The sequence below is a fragment of the Oryzias latipes genome, chromosome 20 (genome assembly GCF_002234675.1).
Source record: "Oryzias latipes chromosome 20, ASM223467v1".
Lineage (NCBI taxonomy): Eukaryota > Metazoa > Chordata > Actinopteri > Beloniformes > Adrianichthyidae > Oryzias > Oryzias latipes.
The window spans coordinates 15,653,495-15,666,997 of NC_019878.2; the positions used below are offsets into that span (position 1 = coordinate 15,653,495).

Sequence of the window (13,503 nt, forward strand, 5' to 3'; positions counted from 1 at the left end):
TAAATGTCTAAACCTCTTATTTAACCCTTGTGCTATCTTAGATGACCCCACCCTTACATTGACGTGTTATTCCTACCATGACAAAGGTGGATAAAGGTGGAAAGATTTCATGTAATCCATGGACACCAGTGAAGATCACAAATCATTGAAGAAAAAAGGTTCAGCGCACTGTCTAGTGGGTCTAGATGACCCCACTCCCAATGTTAAAATGCCTAGGATAGCGCAAGGGTTACATCAGGAATTTGTTATAAAACGTTTTAAAAATACATTTTTCAGTCAAGTAATCAAACATGAAATGTGACATATGAACACAATTTTATTTTTTAGTTTAAAAATCACATGAAACATTTGTTGCAGATCAGAAGTGTTGGACTTTCAAACATGTTTTCCATCTGACACATGAACACAAAGAGAAGGAATTGTGAAAAGTCTTTTAATTTCAAAATACAGAATGGTTAGTAATCTCTACTGAAATGCTTGTTGACTTCATGAACGCTCACACAGACAACTAAACTGATGAGGACAAACTTCTCCTGTTCCTTTGACCACGCAAGCTGCATCTTCACCTGAACGCCGGGTTCCTTATGGTGGATCAGAAAGTGCTCATCGCTGTAGTCCAAACAAACCGACGACTTCTCCAGCTGCATGGAAACGGGAGAGCAGACGCACTTAAAGGGTTTCCTGAATTCATCCAGAAGAGTGAAACTCATGACGCAGCAGTTCTGCAGAAAAGAAAGGAGCAGAGCTAACAAGGAGCTCGACTTTATTAGTGATTGCATTGTGTATTTTTCAGAAAATAAACCAGATAAAAAAGGTTGAAACATTCAGGTGCACAGGTGTTTTAAAGCAAAATAGACTTGGAGTTGTGCAACAGATGGGAAAAGATCTGAAATTTCATCTGAAGAAAAAATTAAATTCTACTTTAAAGGAAAACATTCATACAGATGGTCAATATTTAAATGATGAATTTTTCCTTTAATATACTGTATTCTTCCATTTACACAAAAAGCCAAATCATGTAAAACCAAGATGGATGAAACTATGTGAATCAATTGGATTTGAATACAAATCCTGAAAAACCCACTCCAACAAAATGTTGTGTTTTCTGAGTTTGTAACATGTTGTTGTGGCGTTTTTCTAAAAATAAAGGGCATACTTCAAGAGAATAAAGCTTAAAACTGCATTTCTGAGTATTTCTGTATTCAAATTGATGTGAATCAGAAGGAGACAAACAAGTGCTGTTTGAGTGGGTCAAAAGCTTCCTGCTCTGAGCCCTCAGTGATGGGGAGGGGAAGGGGGTGGGGTTGCTCCACACCGACAGTCCTGGTTTAGATAAAGATATCGGATAACCAACTAAGTTAAATTAAGTTTAATAGGTCATATTTTGTAGTATGACATTTGTGATCTGACCTCAGTAGGTATGTTTATTTAGGATTAACAGTGTGGTATTTTCCTTTTCCATACTTTGCTTATGTTTTAAGTTATAAAAAGAAAACCAGATCCAAATTATCTTGAAGATGCTTCAGCTGTGAGAGACTATCATTATTAACAAAAACCAATGAAAACAATACTACTCACATCGAGCTAAAATCTAGAAGCCACTATAAAATTAAAGTTAAAAAAACACGTTTTATTTTTATCTATTTATGACACCTAACAGATTCAAATGCAGCAATGTGATTTCAGTCAGCTACACACTTTTTTATTTCTTTTTTCAAAGACCTCACCTTGTGTCTTCTGTGTTATAGCTTTGAAAATAAAGTTAAAAAGTCAAAAATGTTCTGCTTCTGTAAACGGTTATGACCATGTGTCATACCTCCACTGAACCCTGCAGGGCTTCACACTGCCAGGGCAAGGTGATGCTGCCTAACACAGGTGTGTGCTGAGCCAGGTTGGTTCTACTGATGGCTGTGAGATGAATGAATCCATCAGAGATCTGATCTGGATGAAGACAGCACCACAAAACAAACAAATCTTTAGAACGTCACAATTAGAAGTCTACTATTAAGAGACTTAATTAAAGGAAATGATAACAAATCAATGATGTAATGTATTTAATATTGTTTTATGACTAAAAAGACCAGGATGCCACAGAAATTGACCACATAAAAAAAGACGTTTCCTAAAATGAAACTGTTGAAAAAAAATCCAAAAGAAACAGTTGAAGTGCAATAACTAGGTACCCTGATGGGGAAGAGGAAGCAGTTTGGCATCTTTGTGTCAATCCTTTGACCAAAGTGAATCAGAAAAGCACATTTTTTAAGTTAAATATATATATATATATATATATATATATATATATATATATATATATATATATATATATATATATATATATATATATATATATATATATATATATATATATATATATATATTTTTTTTTTTTTAAGAGTTTATAAATGTTTGGCCCCTTGCTATTATTTATTCATCACATAGACACTATAATTTACCAGTATGAACACAAATAGAGTACCTTTGGGGCAAAAAAGCTGGGAGAAGCTCTCAGAGAGTAGCTGACAGGTGGTGTTGTGGAGAACAATGTGCACCTGGTAACCATGGAGACCATAGTCAGGGTCCACATCATCAAAAGGTGGTTTGATGATGGGCTCTGTGTATGGACTGGAGCAAAAAAAAAGGTAAATGGTTAAATCAACAGGAAAAATTGATCTTCTCTAATGAAAATTGTGTTTTTAGTGTTTTTAACATGTTCTGGTAGCATTTTTCCTATGATCAGGGACAAACTGCGTTTCTGAGTATTTCTTTCTTCAAATAGTGATGATCAAGAGCAGATAAAAATATGCTATTTGAAATAACTGAGTTGTGATGAAGCAACTGAAATGGGTGGGCCAAAGTCTCCCTGCTCCGCTCCGTTCTGATGCATCCACTTGCAAACAAATAGATCCATTAACATCTTCATTTTCCTCATCCGAGCTGACATCTGGTCTTAAAACTCAATGGCTAGATAGCTCCCTTTTTGCTCGCTGTTTTCATAATTCAAAAAACCACGGAAAACACAATTACGATATATAAAAGTATAGATGGAGTGGGACTTACAGGTGGCACAGCAGTTTGCTCCTAATAAAGACCAGTAGATGGAGCTATAAGCACATGAAGATACACTATGCAACTCTCAACTGGAGAAGTATTGTCATAAAAGGTGTGATCGAGACAGTCGCTTCAGCTTTCAGTATCTGATCACCTGAATTAGATTATATTTTCACATGGGCATGAAAAATACAGTTTGCTGTCATCACATCTGATGAATGTCAAGAATAAGATTTCAGAAACAAAATCCTAGGAAAGTCACATTATTCCCTTCTGTGAGGAAGTCCATGAGATGGGACCTTACAGGAACATCGCATGAATTCTGACCTAATTTCCGTTAAATGTGAACCATGGCTAGAATAGTGCAAAATATCTCAGAAATGTGGATGAAAAAGGTCGGTTTCTGTGCTGCCTACCACACGGCAGATCCATGAGTGCTTCTCTCCATCAACTTGTGGAAGTGGAGGGTGAACATGAAGAAAGCAACTGAGCTTTGGCCCTGCAAAAAGAGTGTTTTTGTCCTTTTTTTTCTTCCTTCAACTAGAGTATGCTAATAAATGATGTTAAAGAAAAGATGTGGCTTCATGTGAAGTAATTACCGTCCAGAGACCCATGATGACTCCAGGTTGTAGCAGCTTCAGCTGCACCAGTCTGTCCTGGCCAATGACCTGTGCACATTTAGTTAGAGGCTGCATGTTCAACTTGGCCATGAGGGACCTCCTACGGGGTAAGACAGGGCAAGCACAGCTGATTTCACAGAGAGATGAGGAGACAGAGACATAGAGAGAAGGCTGAAATGGATGCTGCCTGTCGTTACTTCTTCAGGCCGGGGTGGTTGAGTTCAATCCTCCTGACACCGTCAAGTTGAAGGGTAGAAATCTCCCCATAGTTGGATAAGCAGAGTCCTCCGCTCCAGCACAGTGTCAAAGAAGTCTTGCAGAACTGAGACCGGCTCAGTTCCAAAGCACACACCTGTCCTGACTTGGAAGTGACGGTCAGTTCCCAGGTGACATGGGAGTTTCTGCAGGAAGATAACACAATGCTGAAACAAAAGGGGACAATTTTGAGGAAAGAAAGGGAGTTTGGGGTTAAGCATGCTCAACATAGGAATGTGGTGTTTCATACAGAAGCAATGCAGAAAACTTCAAGCTTACTAATTTACTTTTTCATTTTAAAGTTTCAGTCACAGCATCCCCCACTGTCAGATGGTGGATGACATATCAAGAAAATTAAGTTAAAACTGAACTTCTGAGTATTTCTTTATTCAAACTGTTGTGAATGAGGAGCAGACAAAAAAATCTAGTTTGAAAAAGATCATGTTTGTGACAGAAAAAACGCTGGGCTGCATCCTCTTGTGGATGACTAAATCCATGTACGTTATGGATCTAGTTATGGGTGATGGGCGGGGGTGGGGGTGGGGTTAATGAACTGAGAAACTGTTTTTTTATTTTGATTAAAAACTGCATTATCATAATTAAAAGACCACTGTTAACGGACCAAAATATGATCAGAGTGGGTCTTCAATTTATGCTCTAAAATATTGAAATGTTCTTGGTTTATTTTATTTTATTTTGATACAATAAAAATGTGCAATTTTATTTTGAAAACCTATATTTTGCATTTTGACTATTATAGTATTTTGCTTTAACCCTTGTGCTATCTTAGATGGCCCCACCCTTGCACTGACGTGTTCTCCCTACCATGACAAAGGTGGATAAAGGTGGAAAGATTTCATGTAATCCATGGACACCAGTGAAGATCACAAATCATTGAAGAAAAAAGGTTCAGAGCACTGTCTAGTGGGTCTAGATGACCCAACTCCCAATGTTAAAGTACCCATGATAGCACAAGGGTTACGTCGCTTTTGTTGGAATGATATGCAACAAATGAAATGAAATTGCTGAATCAATCAATAATGAATGTCGAGATCCATAACCCTAATTCTCCTCTAATGCAGCCGGCGTCCTGCAGAGAAATCAACCAATATCAATTAAGTAAAGGAACAAAGCTAAAAATTGGAACCCGAGAAGTCTCTGATGACCCAAGAGACTTCTCTCTGCACAGACTGTATGTGTGATGCCTTGTGAAATGATTATTAGCAAGGTAAATGGAAAGCTTCTCAGTGTCTCAAGCAGACGAAGCCCTTAAGGGAAATGTTTCAGAGAGTGGGAGGAAGGAGGGAGCAAAAGGTGTTTCTTTGTGTGTGAATCTGTCATTCATTTATTTCTTTTTCGAATTTTGGTGGGGGTTATTTGGTTTCAACAATTCAGACAGCCTCTGCTAGGAACTCATTTGTTTTGTACTCCCTTTTCTGTGGCCCAGCAAATGCAACAAACCTCAAAATTGAGTGCTGCACACTCTAATCACAGCTTCTAAAAACCCAGCAGACACTGCAGTGGAGGTGGTGAAAGAGCTTTCCCCCTGTGTGCTGGCATCCCCCACCTCACCCACCACTACCCTGAGCAGACATCGCATTCAGACACACACCTCCTTTCTCACCTTTAATAAGAAAGTGTCATTACAGAAAACAAACCATGCTTAGTTTTTGATTTGGAGGGGGATTTTTTTTTCACTCTGTCTGCCCTTGAACTTTCTCTGCAGCAGAGTTTACTCGTTCAGCAATGCTTCAAGGACGGAAGTTGGGGGAAAACGAAGTCTTGGCAATAACAAAAGTTCGCTGTACATTTTCATCAATATAAATGTTTTGAGCTACAATAAAATAAAAACTACATTTTAAAGAAATATCCACAAGGCTTAATACAATTTTTTTTATTTTTAAGCTTGGTAAGTTTTAAATGCTTGAAAAACAAATCTGTGGACACTTCAGGACTCAGAATGCTTCTAAGAGATTTAAAAGACATAACATGCATTATAAATCAAAGACACACACTTCAGGCTTCACTTAATCCAGGGGTCTGCAACCGTTAACACTCGAAAAGCTATTCAGGTCAATTTCTTACTCACCACAACAACCCAGCAGGAGCCGCAAAGTCTTACTTCAGCCATTAGAAAAATCACATTTGTATTTCTGTTATTGTTACTATTCTGATAATGTAAATGAACTATTATTTTTTTTCTGGCATAAGTGAAACAAACATAAAGAAAAAATAGCAATTTTTTAAAATTTTATATGGTTTATATATTTTATATGGTTTATAGCTGTTCAGAGGATTTCCTTTCAAAATAAAATACACCCTGTGCTATATAGGATAATCTCAATGCAGTTGTTGGTAGTGTGATGTCAGCAGTGATTTAAAAATAATGCAAAATTTGTTTTACCGCTGTTTGTGTATCTCAGCCATAATTTGTAAATCAGAACTGGCTAAGGGACTTTTATTGTATTTTTCAGACCATGAGGGGCATTTAAAATCCTTGATCCTTTTTCTGCCTTATAGTATTGGTGCACCTTATGTATCATTTCTGGTTGTGCTTACTGAGCTTCAGTTAATTTTCTGAGGTACATGAGACTTTAAAATCCATGAAAATGTTGTGGTATGACTTTGGGGTATGGGCTGGGGTCAAAGAACCACATGTGGCTCCGGAGCCTCAGGTTGCAGACCCCTGATCTAACCCTTCTCCTTGTGTTTAGGTGAGGGTTACCTGAGGACCTGCTCTGTTCGGCTTGGCAGACCGGTGAGACAACTGACATGTCCAAGAAGTTGCTTCCACGTCTTGGTGTCACGGTGTTCCACGGTGGTGAGGAAGAGGCGCTTCCAGTAGCCTGCAGCGGGATCCTTTACCTCCATGTTTAGCCCGGCTACGGGCGGGGGTTTCTGCCTTTTGTTCTTGCCAAATTGGGCCACGTATAAGTTCTTCCAGAGAGCGCTGCAGGTAAAGAATTGGAGAATAAAGAGCAGGAAAAATGTGTTAACATCAACTATAAGCTGCTTTATTTTTGGCTGAGGCACTAGTTTTCTTTTTTAATTACTCACAAGCTTCGTTCAAGCTTCATATTCATATACCCAAATTCTTAAATCATATACTGAAAGTCAAATCATTTTTGTGTGTTTCAGAAAAACATTTGTGAGCAAACTATAAATAATTAATGGATGGGCTCATTTTGGCTAATTATATTACAACAACTGTTTTATTTCTGAGTTACATAAACTGTCTTTAACCAGCTGCACCAATTGCTGATTAGGTGCCAATTCTCTGCTTTTGATGAAACAGAAACATGAATCATTGCTCCAGATCAAGCATCAATTATCCTATTTGTTTTTGAAAACCTCAGTGTCATACCTCTGCTATATCACCCAGTTACTGTTACGGCTGTGGCTGTAATATTGTTTTGTTTGTACTTTTGGAGATATAGTAGTCAATTCATGAATTGACAAAGCCCTTTGGATAAGAGGTGAAACGTCTTCTAACTTTAAAAACTACGTAAGTCCAGATGACAGCCCCTAAACCTACTACTATGATGGAATCAACCTGGATGAATGAGAGTCTTCATTGACATACTTTTGGAGTGTTTTTCTGTCTCTGTTTTCTTTTTTTCTTTTTTTTTACCGCAGTGGGAGGTTCTGTCTTTCATTTTCTTCCCCTCCTATATTTGTGTGCAGTTTGGAGCCCAAATTGTCCTTAGCACCTAGTTGGCTGAGGACGTCCAGCTCGGGTTCAATACTGCCACATCATCAGCTTTTCTTTGACTGCTATTGTTAGAGGCTTTGGTCTTTGTATTTTGGTGGTTTTTGTGTAGTTTTGAGTTTTTTCCTATAAGTAAATTCCCAGGTTATTTTCAGCCTGGGTTTTTTTTGTGAGAGTTTTTGAGTCATTTGGTGTATGTACCGTATTTTCCGGACTATAAGTCGCACCGGAGTATAAGTCGCACCAGCCCAAAAATGCATTATAAAGTAGAAAAAAACACAGATAAGTCGCACTGGACTATAAGTCGCACTTTGATGGGAAATTTATTTAAAAAATCTGAGACCAAGAACCTTGAAAGGCAACTTAAAATAACAGGGGGTTAGAGAACAGGCTAAATAGCTACATGACGCACAACAAACTGAGTACGTGCCTGCTTTATTAACATAAAACCACTATGTGAGTGGGACTTGGACTTTAAAGGGCTACTGGTAAGCTCAATGCTGGACTCCTTTTTTTAATATGTCACGTTGTTGTATTGGGTTAAAAGAAAAAAAAATAATTACCGGTAAATGTTCTAAAATGTTATACAAATGTTTGTATTAAAATGATACATATTTGTTAACCTGAAAAAAGATAATTATTAGTAAAATACTACTTAAATTAAAATAAATTGTATTTAAGTGTGGGAGCATGCAGGTCACAAACACACTTGACAGTATGAAAGTACCACTAAGTACCACTCCGAGCCTGGAGCGCCCTCTTGCAGTTGTCAGTGAAAATAACGGACATGTGAAATTATTCAACAATGTAATTTATTTCAAATATAAGTCACTCCGGAGTATAAGTCGCACCCCTTGCCAAACTATGAAAAAAAGTGCGACTTATAGTCCGGAAAATACGGTAATTTGTTCATTTAACCTGTATGTGACATCCTTTTGCAAGCCCCCTTGACAGGGGTGTAACAGTTACCAGAAACCAGAAACTTTCTTTCAGCTGAGGAACATCTCCAAGTTGAGCACTGTGGTATCAGAAGCCAACCTTAAAATGATTCTTCAGACCTTCATCTCTTCTCGTCTGCATTACTGCAATGGTCATTCTACTTGTTTAAGCCAAAAGGAGCTTTTACCGCCTCCAGGTGGATCAGAACTCTGCAGCACATCAGTCCAGTTTTAGCTCCACTCCACCGGCTCCTGCTTCCATTCAGAATCATTTCATGGTCAAGCTCCTCATTAAGTCTCTGAGATTTTAGAATCCCGCAAATCCTCTCCTACTTTTAGATTGTCAGGTCATTTTTTTTGTTAGTTATCCATCACACATTTTAAAACTTGAGGGGATCGAGGGTTCAACATTTTAGAACACACTGCCTCTGTTCCTACGCTCCACTGACTTAGCTGGCCTTAGAAAAAAAAAAAAAAACACCTGAAGACCCTTTTAGCTAGAAGTGGATTTTAAAGTTGGCAAAACATTACAATTAACTGAATTTGATCTTTTAATTGCTTCATTTAATTTTTTATCTTGTTTGATGAGGATGTTTGCTGCATTGTGCTTTTCTATGATAAGTGCTATATAAATACATTTTCCCTTTTTTGTTGGTTCCTTAAACATAAATGAACTTAAATAGGAGTGTTCAAACATAAAACTCAACATTTTTTGTTTAATCATCGATAATGATCTAAAATTAAGGGATTATATTCAAAAGAAAAAATGCTAACAAAAAACAAAAAAATAAACCATTGCAGTTTACTAAAAGCTTTTATTAAAGCCTTCCAGCTTCAAAAATAACTTAGAAAAGTTTGATTATAGCCGCAATCCTAATAACATACCCAAAAAAGACATGACTACGGTTTGCATTCTGATAAAGATTTAAAATGTAGGTGTTTTGATTTAAGTTAACTTATCAGAAGACAATATGTTCCTGGATTCATTAAGTGATTCAAATTTCAACTTCAGATTTTTTTTTAAATATATATCTTTGGATAAATCTCTCAGTGATGCTCTGTTTTATTTTGTTCTGCATTCTACAGTATTAATAATCTTTAATATTTGTCCACCAAAAACACACAATTTAACAAAGCCATTTTAAATAATTTTACTTACCAATTCTCAGTAATATATATGCATAATTTGTCAATTACATACACAGAAATGGGCCAAAATTTGAGATTCACCATCAGTGAACACACTTGACAGCAGCATTTCACACTCAATAAATACATTGATTTTGTGAGGTTTTAAAATATTTGGAGTCACCTAATGCATCCGATTAAAACATTTAAGAACGTAATATACAGCTTTGGGTCACCGTGGCAACACCCTTGCTGACACTTACTTGTCACTGGCAAGCTGATGGGTGCGCTTATTGACATAACTCATGCTGAAGAGTGCTGGGGCATCCAGGTACGACAAAACCTTTGTCACAATCTCACACGGCAGTCTGAAAAGATAATTGCAAAGTGCAAAATGTGACGGCGTTTATCTTTGGTTCTTTTAGTCTGCAGTTCTTGTCAGAAAGTTGAATGTTTCTGCCTTTTTTTATGACAGATCTTTGGCAAAAAAGACAAAAACAAGTTGCAGGTATAAAATAAATTAAAGCACGGGTTAAAATACGTTTTTAGAGATGATACGTGAGAATAAATTATACTGATCAGCTTTTTTTTTCTAAAAACACCTCTTATTGTTGATGATAGCAAAGCTATCCCATTAGTTCACTATAATAGTAAAGTTTTCCCACATTTCACAACATAAAAAAACAAAAATGTGTACACTCTATTGGCCACAGAATAAATGATATTGAGTGAAAAAAGCGGATTGACACATCTTAACTATAAATTCCCATTAATTATCTGGCTAAGTTCACACCAACACCTCTGGCTGTGATTGTACAGAGGTGCGGTTATTTTCCGGTGCGAAAAAGAACACGGCGGCTAGTGGTGGTGATAATAACAGATATAAGCTAAATTTACATGAGAGTAACATTTTAGATGGATCCGGCTCCTGTGATATCAGCAAGTAGTTGGGAGGGGGGGGTTTTGATAATCGACAACTGTCTAAAATTACAAGAAAAAAAATCTGAAATACACGTGTTTTTTGTTAATGTTGTGACTGATTACAAAAGTTAAGAGAGTGTTTGACTGCTGAAATAATGCAGAGCAGATTTGGAAACATAATTATGGCTGAATGAACAGATGTGACTGGATGACAAAAACAAGGTTCCAGGGCGATGTTGTAAACATGACAAAAAGACAAACGCTGTCTAGTGTCAGTGTCTAAGTGGCTATCAGCTTTTTTCGTTGCTTTTGTTGCTTATTCGTGGACTGGAGATAAATTGCACACAAAAAAATGGAAATGAGAATAAAAGAGACTCCTATTGACATCTTGATCCATAACCTTGAGCAAAAATAATAAAGTTCAATTGAATCTACATTTCAATAATTTACACAAATCAATTTTCAACATTAGAAAGGAAACCTAAAATTATTTAAAACTATGTGAATACAGTCAATATTTTTTTCATCTCTAATAAATATGGCATGAAATGGGATATAGTAACATTGTTATTCTAGTGCTTGAAAAACTACAAGAGCAAGATTTATTAGCCATTTTTACTAATTACTTTAAAACATATGATCAAATAAAATATGCAGGGGATGTAATCATCTTAATCTTCTTTGCATTTTTGCACACATGGCCCAAATGGGCAACAATTAATGCAGAATCTAAAATCCTATTTACCTGTACATTTACTTAACAAAAAAACACACTTGTTTCATTTGTAAACACAGCTTTGTTGAAGCAACAGGTTACCTTTCCAAGAAGTTCAGCGAGAAAGCCGAAAGTGATCCATCACTTTTTTTGTACACTTGCCTTGATCTAGAAGCAACTACTTTTGGGTGAGTTGCCATTTTTTCTTTACGGTCTTCTTATGTTTGTGGAGAGAAAGCAAATTTAGACAACTTCCTCTGACCATATATTTTTTTTGAGATGTTGTGTGGATAAAACCAATGCTGGCTGTTTCCTCGTCCCAAAGCTTATTGCCTAAAATTCACAACAGTTTAAAGCATCCATAATGACAGGAAATGTGCCCATAAACTATGTTTTTTTTTCCTCTATTTTCAAGCCTAATCTCATGCCTCGGGTTGTTTTTGTAGTCCGTGCTCCGTCTCTATGGTGACGGCGGAGGTACTTCCGGTGGAAAAGGCCTTCAAAGTAAAAGCAGAAAGCAATATTAAATGTTGGAAGACTGGATACTAAAAAGGAAAGAGGACTTGGAATTTCCATGATTCCACAATTTTTGTGTGTGTGTTATTTTTACAAGAATCAGTAAAGTTGAAAGACATTAATAACAAACTCTATTGACAGTTATAAAGGCTACAAATGCCAAAAAAAATAAAGTTTTGTTTTTATTATCTTTCTCTACTCTGTGATGAACTTTGTTGGCTTGTTTTGTACATGACATAGGTCACTTTTGCTGATCCACATGCATAATGTTAACGTTCACATTTGTTAGGTTTTGTCTTTTAGGGTAAAACAGATTTGCAACATTTCTTGTTTAGTTTGAAGTAATTGCAACACATTTTCCTGCCAATGCATTTCAATTACAGGAATTTTTAAAACATTCATTTTTTTGATTTAGTCGTTCTCTGATAGTTTTGGCACAATAACCCATGAGCCATCATCGATAACAGCAGAGGAAAATCTGCCCCTTCAAAGAGTTGAAAAACACAGTTTTCCATCATAAAACAATGTCTATAGTTTCCAAGATTGCTGTTAAGGAGCAATTATTGAAACACATTTCTATGAAATAAAAGCAATATTAAAATTTCAAAAACAAAATTGTGTTGTTGTTGTTGTTTTTACTTTCCCACGTTATGATGAATTCCTTTAAAATGATTGTGGCCCACATGTATTGACATTTTAACACGATTTGACATTTCCGAACATTTCTGTGTGACCTCCATTTCTGCCGCTCTGTTAAAACCCCGAACATAAGCCGAAATCAAAGCCCAAAGAAATGTTAAGGTCTACCATAAAGAAAGGGTCCTTTGGATCATCAATGTGACTCATCATCAGGGCGTTAGGCCTAAACTAGCTAAGGAGGGCCTAACAAAAGTGATGCTGTTTGAACTGCCCTTATGTGCTATGAAAGAGTTAACACCTCAGGGATGAAAGTCGACAGAAACATCACACAATCGGCCTCTTTTTCTTTCTAACTCTGTGTGTCTGGACACAGACAGACCTCACAATTTGAGAGTCTGACCTCATTTCAAATGTGAACATTGTGTCAATTACCACTGTGTGCAGACAGATGGACTTTAGACAGTTGGACAAGTATATTTTTAAGTGTCTAAGTGTCTTACTTTCATAGAAGAATGATCATAGAAACCATCATTTTCTCCAAATTCAAAATAAAAAAAACAGGGGCAGCACAAAATGACACACGTCCATTATACACCTAATTGATTGACAGAAATTTTATTTGGGATGCCACCTTCAGCCTGATTCATTAATGAACTCCTGCGAGTCAAGATAAAGCACAAAGCCTTGCAGATTTTACGACGAGTTCTCTTCATAAAAGCAGATGGCGTGCTTCAAGACAAATCACACAAGCGCCCCCCTGTTCCTGGAAGCCAGTAGGCTCTGCTGGCTGTCAGAGAGCATAACCATAACTCTGTTGTCAGTCTGGCCGATCAGCTCGTCCTGATGGAAGTGAAGTCCCTTTCAGGGCAACATTAGCCTCTGGTAAGGTAATGCTATGTAGGCCACATCCCTTTACTGATGGTGTTCCTTGTACTTGACATTTAGTGTTTTGTTGTTACTGTGTGTCCTTCTGAAGGCTGCATGAGCTTTTTGTCCGTGCACTTGATGTTATAC

General features: G+C 36.9%; 1 protein-coding gene across 4 annotated transcripts; it reads right to left on the reverse strand.

Annotated features, from left to right (window-relative positions):
• Window positions 1-416: 416 nt before the first annotated feature.
• On the reverse strand, window positions 417-11,815 carry fbxo15 (F-box protein 15). Of its 4 annotated transcripts, none has more exons than XM_023950401.1 (9): window positions 11,437-11,815; window positions 9,962-10,066; window positions 6,649-6,873; window positions 3,866-4,090; window positions 3,648-3,768; window positions 3,465-3,547; window positions 2,477-2,622; window positions 1,817-1,941; window positions 417-641 (listed from the first exon to the last, which is right to left on the reverse strand). In XM_023950401.1, the coding sequence occupies exons 1-9, from the start codon at window positions 11,532-11,534 to the stop codon at window positions 456-458; spliced, it is 1,314 nt and encodes a 437-aa protein (XP_023806169.1). In that variant the 5' UTR covers window positions 11,535-11,815; the 3' UTR covers window positions 417-455. The 4 variants fall into 4 exon arrangements, with proteins under 4 accessions (XP_023806169.1, XP_023806170.1, XP_023806167.1 ...); XM_023950402.1 differs by having other exon boundaries at window positions 3,866-4,069; window positions 11,437-11,813; XM_023950399.1 differs by having other exon boundaries at window positions 417-722; window positions 11,437-11,813.
• Between the last annotated feature and the right edge of the window lie 1,688 nt (window positions 11,816-13,503).

Coding starts and splice junctions, on each gene's coding strand:
- fbxo15 (XM_023950399.1), bottom strand. CDS start 11,534: ATGGCAACTCACCCAAAAGTAGTTGCTTCTAGATCAAGGCAAGTGTAC. Junction 3,548..3,647: donor TCATCATGGGTCTCTGGACG/GTAATTACTTCA, acceptor CTCTTTTTGCAG/GGCCAAAGCTCAGTTGCTTT. Junction 723..1,816: donor CCCTGCAGGGTTCAGTGGAG/GTATGACACATG, acceptor TCTTTTCTGCAG/AACTGCTGCGTCATGAGTTT.